General features: G+C 45.8%; 1 protein-coding gene across 1 annotated transcript in view; it reads right to left on the bottom strand.

Moving 5' to 3' along the window:
• Nucleotides 1-570: 570 nt before the first annotated feature.
• LOC306770681 (partitioning defective 3 homolog) overlaps nucleotides 571-10951 on the bottom strand; it is a gene marked incomplete at both ends in the record, with an annotated part of 372575 nt that continues 362194 nt past the window's right edge. The window contains one exon of the mRNA XM_079259581.1: nucleotides 571-895. Within this exon, the coding sequence (XP_079115707.1) occupies nucleotides 571-895 (325 nt within the window). The remainder of the gene's footprint in view (nucleotides 896-10951) is intronic.

The following is a 10951-nucleotide window of genomic DNA, read 5'->3' as shown; positions in this document are numbered from 1 at the left end:
GCCGCGCCACCGCAGAGCAAGGCTACTTAGTGTCGTCTGAATGAACAGCAAACACACAGAGTGTGTTCATAAGTTCTGGGACGCCTGTCCATGACATCATATGGGAATGTGTCCGTAAAGTGTCTCCATGATGATTTCAGTCTAATTTATATTAATCTGCAGGTCCAGAAGGGCAGAAATAATCCAGCATTTTCCACAAACCGTTTCCTTCATGTTGATCCTCTCCGATCAGCCCGAAACACGCCGACAGAGGAAGCTCCGCCCTCTGTCCTGCCTTTGGGCTGATCTGATTGGTCAACTGCTAGGAGCAGTGAAAGTGGGCGTGGCTTTCTTCTCAGGAACGTGCCCAACCTGGAGAAGATGACCAATCACTGAGCCCCTCCCCGAGGATGTCACTAAAACGTCCAAGTAGAACCAATGGTTCCCGTCGCCATGGAAACCAAACGTAGAGAGTGCTGGAAAACCCAAACACACGGCGCCACTCACACGTCTGATGAGGATTCATCACTATCACACTGCAGAAAGCTCAGAAACCAGACAGAGCATCATAGAGTCGCTCTAGACTGCCCCCTACCTGTACCTGTCTGCCGCTGCAGGACGCCCGCCGCCAGGACGCCCGCCGCGAGGCTTGTTGACCTGGGCGTACAGAGCCTCCACCGTGGCTCCGTTGCTCTCCAGGTTCAGGGGGGCGGGGAGGCTGTCGGGGTTTTCGGGGAGGTGGTAGGGCTGGCTGTAGACGTCCACGCTGCTGTCCGCGGACGAGTCCAACGATCCGATGCCGGCGTACGTGTGCTCCTCGTCTGAGCTGAAGGTGCGTGTGACCACGTCCTGGATTTCTGCGTATTCTCGCTCCTTCGCCTGCTGCTCCCGCAGTTCCCGCGTCTTGGCCTGAATCCTGACACAAACACACGACAGACACGACGTCAGGAAGCATCGTAGACGTCGCTCAGCGAGCCAGAAGTCACGTGACTCAGGAAGATTAGCTAAAACCTGAAAATGATTTATGTTTTATTTAAGTTTTTTCTTCTTCGTTGGTTTAAAATATGTCATACATCTGATTTATTCCTGTGTGAGAATTCCTAATTCTAAGTCCCGTCCTGAACGTTCCCTAACGAGGAAAAATAGAAAGGAACAGAATAAACACATATTCAGCTCTCCGTCAGCGCTGGTGAACACTTAGACAAGCATTAGCAGGAGAACAGGGGGGGGGGAGACCTCCTCTTCCTCCTCTGTGCCCCTTCCTCGCCCTCCATGCTGTTCCTCTCCCCGGGACCTCTGCCACACAACAGAGCCTTTCACAGACCTTTCCTGTCTCGGAGAACGGTTCCATGCCAGCGACCATCTGTCCACGGCTAACAAGGCTCTGCTGCATGAGAGGAGCGGTGATGCTGCACCAGCAGGGAGGATGAGGAGGAGGAGGACAGAGGCAAAGGGGGAGTTGACCTCCCACGGTGGAGCAGCCACCAGACTCCTCACCAGTTCCAGATGTTCTAAGTGCTGTCGGGTAGCGTCGTCATCCACCGCTGCTGCCACATTACCTCAGGTCATGCGTGACCTCTGACCCAGCCTGACGGATGATTGACAGCTCTGGAGCAGAGTGCAACTCCGCTGCAGCACTCTCTCTCTTCACGTCTGTATTTTAATAACAGTAATCACATTTCAAACAATCGTCATTTTTCAGTGCCAGATTAAGCCAATTCCCACGTCCTTCCCGCAGCCGGCCGTGCTCCTCTCACCCGTCCAGAATCCCATTTTCTCCCCATTATCTGCACAATCAGATTCTGATGGAGGCCTGATGCAATGTTGCAGGAAGCGCAGTCACCCCCTCAAAGCTAACTCTGTGTCTTTTCCTTTGTTTTTCAGCAGGTAAACGATGAAGACGATCCCTTCTGATTGGTTAGAACTGGTTAGCTTCGGCTAGCATTAGCTTTAACACCAATTAGCAAAAAGCGCTCGCACCAGCGGTGATGTCAGAGCTCTGCCAGGAATGACCAGACGATGATGTTACCGCAGGTTCACGTAAGTCCGCTGGGATCTTTGGACCCTCTGGCGTTTTATGGACTAATCAGATTCATAAAAAAAAGCATTATTGATATTTGGGATGAGATAATGGTCTCGGCTGGACCGGCGACGTCCAGCAGAGAGAGAGAGCGACGGGTCTGCCAAACATAAAGGTTAAAAACTGAGTCTTTAACTGTTTATATATTTCCCTACTTGTTTGTTCATTAAAAAGACGAGGAGCTCGGCCACCATTCGATGGTGATATCCAAATGACCAACTCCCCAAAGATCTGCTAGTTTCTGAGGCCTCCCATCTGAAATGAACATTAATCTTTAGTTGTTTGGCAGTTTTTACTTGCTAATTATCATATCCTCTCATAACACGCCTGGAGTTGATGAAGGTAGTGGTTTTATTGGCCTTTTTTGTCTTCTACTTGGATAAAAACTCAAATAAAACAACAGGATATTGTGAAATTTCCACAGGATGAGAGTTAATCTCCTGAATTTTCCTTTAGCTTCACTAACAGACAAACACTTTGGCGAATTAATGCAGACTGTATGGATAATATGAGATACGAGTTTACTGTCAGCCACCACAGAAAAAGCCAGAGTCTAGAAAAATCCCCAACATTTCTGAAGAAACACAGAATCCATAAAAAAGACACCTTTAAAATCCCATCAGAGCTTGCAGTTGGAAAGCCAGCACAGTGCCTCGGATTAAAGGAACATTTGTTTTCTCACTTTTGCTGCTGGTTTTTCTCCTTAGATTCACAATCAGAATAAACTTTATTGTCATTGTGCAACAAAACTGATGCAGCAGCTCTTGTGATAAAATAAACTAAAATATAAATTAAGAAAAATGGAGCTATGAGCCACTGTGACTGCAGCCGCCATCTTTAACTAATGAAAAAATAGTGAGAAAAGTCCAACTTGTTGAGTATGAGGTCTTTATTTGATGATTATTGTGTAATCTCCTACATCCTGTAATCTATTAGGAAGCAGAAGATACACATCAGACTTTTTACCAGAAAGTGATTCAAAATGTCGCAGAAATGGTTTTTATTAAATATTTGGCTGTAAAGGGTTGAGGAGGGTTTTTATTAGTGACCTCAGCGGATTCTCTGGATAATGCATGTGGCCGTAAACCAGAGAGTTAGCTTCTGAAGCACGCTGTCGCGCACGTGATGCAAACAGACTATAGAAAGCAAAGCAGGTTATTTTGGTAATAAGACCTGGACCTTTGCTTCATCCAGCGGGTTCCAGCATCATATGCAGGACACCATACGCTCCTGTCAGAGACTACGCAGACTGCAACACGTTTGGCTGAAAGGTGGCCTCGACTGGCTACATGTAAGTTTGGCTAGGAAAACTCAGACACATGACCGACCGCTTGCTATAATCCAAGCCAGGCTGGCGCATCTGGATCCACACAACCCTGAACTGAGCCATAAGCCCCAAACTTAGCTGAGATTCACCCCAAACACGTCAGGCAAAGCCTAACCTTGGTCCTGCACAGATCGCAGATTGCACCATGAAAACCTCTTTCCCTCGATTGCACTCCTGGACGACTAAGATGGGATGTAGAAGGTTTGGGACAGGAAGGAAAAAGTTTCTCTATGAAAGTCAACAAAACATCAGGGTTCTCTAGAAAGCACAGTCTGTGAACCTCTGAAGTCTTGATGCAAGAAAAGGACAGCAACACTGTCACCACCGCGACGAACATGGAGGATTATACACAGCTGGAACAAAGAGACAATTCCAAACAATGTAAGAGACAAGTCCAAACAATGCAGGAGACAAGTCCAAACAATGCAGGAGACAAGTCCAAACAATGCAGGAGACAAGTCCAAACAATGCAGGAGACAAGTCCAAACAATGTAAGAGACAAGTCCAAACAATGCAGGAGACAAGTCCAAACAATGCAGGAGACAAGTCCAAACAATGCAGGAGACAAGTCCAAACAATGCAGGAGACAAGTCCAAACAATGTAAGAGACAAGTCCAAACAATGCAGGAGACAAGTCCAAACAATGCAGGAGACAAGTCCAAACAATGCAGGAGACAAGTCCAAACAATGTAAGAGACAAGTCCAAACAATGCAGGAGACAAGTCCAAACAATGCAGGAGACAAGTCCAAACAATGCAGGAGACAAGTCCAAACAATCCAGGAGACAAGTCCAAACAATGTAAGAGACAAGTCCAAACAATGCAGGAGACAAGTCCAAACAATGCAGGAGACAAGTCCAAACAATGTAAGAGACAAGTCCAAACAATGCAGGAGACAAGTCCAAACAATGTAGGAGACAAGTCCAAACAATCCAGGAGACAAGTCCAAACAATCCAGGAGACAAGTCCAAACAATCCAGGAGACAAGTCCAAACAATGTAAGAGACAAGTCCAAACAATCCAGGAGACAAGTCCAAACAATGCAGGAGACAAGTCCAAACAATCCAGGAGACAAGTCCAAACAATGTAGGAGACAAGTCCAAACAATGCAGGAGACAAGTCCAAACAATCCAGGAGACAAGTCCAAACAATGTAAGAGACAAGTCCAAACAATGCAGGAGACAAGTCCAAACAATGCAGGAGACAAGTCCAAACAATGTAAGAGACAAGTCCAAACAATGCAGGAGACAAGTCCAAACAATCCAGGAGCCAAGTCCAAACAATGCAGGAGACAAGTCCAAACAATGCAGGAGACAAGTCCAAACAATGTAAGAGACAAGTCCAAACAATGCAGGAGACAAGTCCAAACAATGCAGGAGACAAGTCCAAACAATGCAGGAGACAAGTCCAAACAATGCAGGAGACAAGTCCAAACAATGTAAGAGACAAGTCCAAACAATGCAGGAGACAAGTCCAAACAATGCAGGAGACAAGTCCAAACAATGCAGGAGACAAGTCCAAACAATGTAAGAGACAAGTCCAAACAATGCAGGAGACAAGTCCAAACAATCCAGGAGACAAGTCCAAACAATGCAGGAGACAAGTCCAAACAATGCAGGAGACAAGTCCAAACAATGCAGGAGACAAGTCCAAACAATGTAAGAGACAAGTCCAAACAATGCAGGAGACAAGTCCAAACAATGCAGGAGACAAGTCCAAACAATGTAAGAGACAAGTCCAAACAATGTAAGAGACAAGTCCAAACAATGCAGGAGACAAGTCCAAACAATCCAGGAGACAAGTCCAAACAATCCAGGAGACAAGTCCAAACAATGCAGGAGACAAGTCCAAACAATGCAGGAGACAAGTCCAAACAATGTAAGAGACAAGTCCAAACAATGTAGGAGACAAGTCCAAACAATGCAGGAGACAAGTCCAAACAATGTAAGAGACAAGTCCAAACAATGTAAGAGACAAGTCCAAACAATCCAGGAGACAAGTCCAAACAATGCAGGAGACAAGTCCAAACAATGCAGGAGACAAGTCCAAACAATCCAGGAGACAAGTCCAAACAATGCAGGAGACAAGTCCAAACAATGCAGGAGACAAGTCCAAACAATGCAGGAGACAAGTCCAAACAATGCAGGAGACAAGTCCAAACAATGCAGGAGACAAGTCCAAACAATGCAGGAGACAAGTCCAAACTGTTGTGGTTCCTGCTCTGACCTGTGCTGCAGTGGGTGTGCCTGTTTCCCTGGCAATCAAGTCCACACCAGGTTCTCATCGGGTAATCAGCAGCAGCAGCAAGATAAAAGGCCAGCTCAGTTCACCAGTCATCGCCTGATTGTTGTGTCATCTGTGGTAACAGCTCTCGGCCATTGCAGCATTTCAGCTTAAGAATTTAAACTGCTTGTTTCACAACTGTCTGTTCTGTCACCAGTGCATGATTCTTGCCTGCCTGCCCGCCAACCTGCCTGCCTGGCCGCCAACCAGCCTGCCTGCCCGCCAACCTGCCTGCCTGCCCGCCTACCATTCTGCCCAGGAGAACAATAAACCTGTCCTAGTATCCACATCCAATCTGCACTTGGGTCCTTGTTTGTCCTACACTACAACACAAACAATGCAGGAGACAAGTCCAAACAATGCAGGAGACAAGTCCAAACAATGCAGGAGACAAGTCCAAACAATGCAGGAGACAAGTCCAAACAATGCAGGAGACAAGTCCAAACAATGCAGGAGACAAGTCCAAACAATGCATCGAGCAACAGAATGAGCAGATGATTCAGTATCACCACCAGGTCCAGGAAATCTTGCTCACTGCACTTGTGATAGATATGGGGCCATCAAGCTTCCGGCCGGTAGTGTCTACTGTAATGGTTTTACTTAACGACACTGGGAATAGGTTCCTGAGATGCTGTTTGCTAATAAACACACTGCAGACATGGCTTTCTGTTGCCGTGGAAAGTAAGGTTGTTAAAAGACCTTTAGGTGATGAATACTAAGGTCACCGAATGGCTAGAAGGTACCGCAGGTTCTTCGGGTTCGTAGATCAGGAGGGTCCAGTTTCAGTCCTGGAGGCCCGAAGACCTGCAGGGTTTAGGTGTCTCCATGAACCGACACACCTGATTCAGATTAAATATCTCTCCTCAGCAGCTTGTTGTGAACTTCTGCCCGGCCATGTTGACCATCAGTCGGATTCAGGTGCTGCAACAGGAAACATCCAAGACGTGCAGGACAGCAGCCGTTGTGGACCGCCGTTGGACACCAGGGCTGTAGATGAAGTCTCAAGAACGTTTTTTTTTTTTTTTTAGTTTTTGCACAATTTTTAAACTCAGTTTGTCTCAGATTGGTGAATCTCTCCATCTGAGAGACTCTGCCTCTCTGAAATGCTCCTTTTATACCAACCTGTTGCCAGGTAACCAGGGTTACAGTCAGATGCTCTTCCAGTTGTTGCTTTTCCAGCTTTTTGTTGCTCCTGTTCCAGCTGTCCACAATCAGCTCATATTTTCCATCAGATGATAAAATGTCTCAGTCTCTCCCTCTGCTATGCTGTTTATCTTCTGCTGGGAGTAAAATATGACCTGATATGATCTGGAAATCATTGACTTTACATTTTAAATTCCAACCCAACTTTATTTGGAATAAAGGTCATAAAAATGTGTTTTCTCAAATCAAAATGCCTCCAGTAAAAGAAAAGACTGAGTCAGACTTTTGGATATTCATCAAAATCCATAATCTTTTCCAAACCACCAGATTTAGTAATCTAAACATACTGAAAGCATGACAGGGTCTCCAGAGTCCAACCCCCTGTTTGTCTAAGCTTTTACCTGAAAACGTCCAACATGGAAACCAGCACAGGAAGCCTGCAACAGTGGAGGCCATTTCTCTGCTCATTAGCCCTCAAACCCTCCACACCTGCTAACTGTGTTTTTCTTGGGCAACCTGCAGCTGCTGCTCCCTTCTCCTTCCCCTGCTTTCCCCTCCGAGACCACCCTCGCTTTCTACCATATATAGTCCATTAGCCAATTAATGGCCCAGCATGTTAACATTGAGGAAAAGTGCTGCCCACACTAAACACATTATTACTGTACTGCCCCAATTACCAGCCTGTCTCCTCTCTCCTCCTCTTACCAGATTTTAGTAGAGATCGGCACCGCAGCTTTTAATGAAAGCCCCAAGAAGAGGGACAATCCAGAGCGCCACAGTGGGGCTCTTTATTTTAATTACGCCATTGAAACAAAAGATCATTCTGTTCCCCCTTCTATGTTTTTATTGCACTGTTTGCAGCTTGGAGTAAAAGGAAGAGTTGGGTTGATGAGCAATTTCCTCCTGGCAAGGAGACAGTCTGGAGTCCAGACTGTTAACCAGGAGGCCATACTTGGGCCTCATGCACCACCTAGAGGGTCGCCAAAATCCTTCATCTCTGTGCGGCCGCAGGACAGCATAACTTATCAACTAGGCACAACACATATTATCATTCATGAGAAGCTCGGCTGTAGTTCAGCTTCTAACCACTCTGTGGCAGTAATGTGCCAGTTAACATACTTTGAGCAGAGGAAAGCGCTAGCCGTTAGCTCAGGGCTAGCCTGAAAAGGCTAGCTAACTAAAAGTTACAAAGAAGTATTCAAAACAAAACAATAAATGCAAGCATGGCCTAAATCCCCTTAAAGCCAAAATATTACGCAATACCAATCCAACTCATGAGGTCTGCTTCAGTAAAAACGACAAAGCCGAGTGGTGTGTACGTAGTGTTAGCTAACGTTCGCTAGCTAAAGTATGCGAACGCTGAAGCTTCTACACTACAGCAGCATCTGGAAACAAAACATTGAAAGCAGACGGTGACATTTTTAACAAACAGATGCAGAACAGGTGTGTCATATCTGGCTCCTAAAAAGTTTATTAAACTAATATTTATAGAATAAATATTTATTCCAATTCAATGTTTTGTATTTTATCATATAAATAAACAAGAAAATTTCTTTATTTAATAAAACCTTTTTATTATCATGAATGTATTTAACAAACACCATATTCATCAAATTTCTTTTACTATCTGGTTGTTTTTGTCTCTGCAGACAGATATTTAGTAGAGTTTGTCTTCATAAGCCCAACTTTTAACTCGATCTTGTAGCTTGACTCTGTTGCATGAATCATCAGCCCATTGGGCAGCTTAGTCTCTATACGTGACGTATAAACACATTTTCATCAGGTCATATTGGAACAGCTTTTAGCTCGTCAAACTGAAAGTGGACTTGGTTTAGTCACTGAATACAAATGAAAACCAGTGAGATCTATTAAACCAGTACCGTGTTAATGTTTGAGTGGGCCGCCAACCAGTTTGTACTGGAAAAGTTGGGCGCCAGCATAAAAAAGGTTCAGAACCCCGACGTAGTGCAACATTTCTGCATGAATACTGATAGAAGCACATTTCCATAAGTATTGCGATCTTTAATCTACCCAAAGGACACGAGGGAGGAGTTGTCTTTACTTTCATTTACTTTAAAGTCTGCACACTCTCAGTCTGAAAGCACGCCTCTTCAGTATGCAACGTTGCTTTTGTGGATGAAACAGAATGTATTTGCTCTCTTATTTCCACATTACGACGCCTTGAATGGATTTTTCTTTTCAACACGGCCTCATCAAAACAAGCCGACGTTGTTGTGAAGTGCAGACGGAGCGCAGAATGGATCTGAATCTCATCAGAGCTCGCTAAACGACTTCTGCCTGCAAACTTTCCCCAAAAAAATCACAGTCACAGAGATAATTCTCCCACTTTCTGCTGTTAATAATCACATTAAGTTGCTGTAGGTATCAATATAATTACAAATCTAATCACAGCTCCCAATCAGCCAGTCAGACCTTCCTTTGAACTCCATCTGCAAATGAGATTAAGATAGCACGCTGTAATAATGAGATGGTTTGACAAAGTGGAAAGATATCAGTGAAAAAACAAAAAGAAGGAAAGGAAATGATCTGCCTGAAGCTGATTGCTTTATTTCCTTTTTAATGTGTCTCCTTGCTGACAGTTTTTTCCTTTTGTTTAGTAAGACCAGCAGTTTTACGGCCACATCCAGGTTTGCTTCGTGTCAAAAGCAAATTGTGCTGAGCAGCTCAGAAACACTGGTCAGGTTTTGTTTGTCCAGAGTCAGCAGGAAGTCTTAAAAGGGAAAAAAGGCGAGATATGCTCTGTGTTTGGTCTGGGGAAGGAGAAGAGTGGCGGGGAGAGGACTGCCGGCCACTGATTAGAAGCCAAGCGGCGCCGAGCAGATAACAGAGAATGGACATCACAATCAGCCGCCGCGGAGGAAGACAGAAAATGGAGTTCAGTTCAGCCGCAAAATGAAGAAGGAACAATGTCAGATTGGTTTTGTGAACGCGCAACGGCCAAAAAAATATGACTTCAGGGCCGGCGTGTTCAGAGATAAGTCTCCTCTGTACCATTCCCCGTGGTTCCACTGGGATCCAGTCAGACCGCCGATGTTTCTGAAGGCTCTCCCAACGAGAGCCAGCCGGAGAGAGATGTCGTTGCTTCTGTCCACAGGCCAACAGCAGCCAGAACAACGGCTGAGCGTTGATCTTTATCAGCTTCTGCCTCCATGAGACATGAAACAGCCAATCACTGGAGTCGCGTCCAATCTGCCAACGTTCAGCCAAACAGATGCAGAAAACTTCTTTATCATCACGCAGCTGAAAAGCACAGCGTGGATGTGATGAAGGTTTGTTCTCCATCATTTCCTCTCCATAAGAGACGTCAGGTGATGTGAACGGAGCGCATCTGCAACGACCGCAGGCCGAAACGTCAACCGCAAGGATCTCATCAGGGTCAAAGTTTTAAATTTATGACCATCACTGTGTTATTGCAAGGTAAAAGGTGCAGTTTTATGGATTAATCTGCTTCACCTCTTCTCTGAATCACTAAAAGCTCCCTGTCAGAACTGTCCGCTCCAATTAATGATCACTAGTGTCAGCTGAGCTGCTGGCTTGGCCGAGGCCCATCACAGCTCGCCGATGTAAGCCCATCATCTCAGCAGCGTGATCAATCAGAACGGAGCCAAAAGCATCAAAATGTGCCACCCTGGGAGCAGAAGACGCGTTCCGAAGCCGCTGAATGCTGTGAATATTGACTCGGCTTCATGGCAAGTGGGTTCATTATTACGCACAGCGATTTCCCGAAGGATTCGCTGTCCGTTAACTGGGGACAATCCCGGCCGGGCTGAGTGATGGGAGCAGGTACAAAAGGAAAGAATTAGGTTGCGCCCTGCATGGGAAGCTCAGAGCTCAGACATGCACAACGGACACAAACAAGACGGGGAATGAGAAATGTGCTGCGAGACAAAGCAGCCGGATTTAAACGGGGATGGGCTCTACATATCTCATGCCCGCTGCAGGTCTGTGTTGATTCTGCTGTTTAGCATGACAGTTGTTTGGGAGCTGCTTCAGAGGGACGGATCTGGAAGGAGAAGCGTGGCCGTCGGTCTCCAGGGAAGGCAGAGAGGAAATGTGTTGGGCCTTCAGCCAGAGAGGAGCTTCTTAGACCTACAAATCGTAGCCGAACAGCAAAAGGAA

This window comes from Telmatherina bonti, assembly GCF_933228915.1.
Source record: "Telmatherina bonti genome assembly, chromosome: 20".
In the NCBI taxonomy this organism is placed as follows: Eukaryota; Metazoa; Chordata; class Actinopteri; order Atheriniformes; family Telmatherinidae; genus Telmatherina; species Telmatherina bonti.
This window is presented reverse-complemented; position numbering and strand designations above follow the sequence as displayed.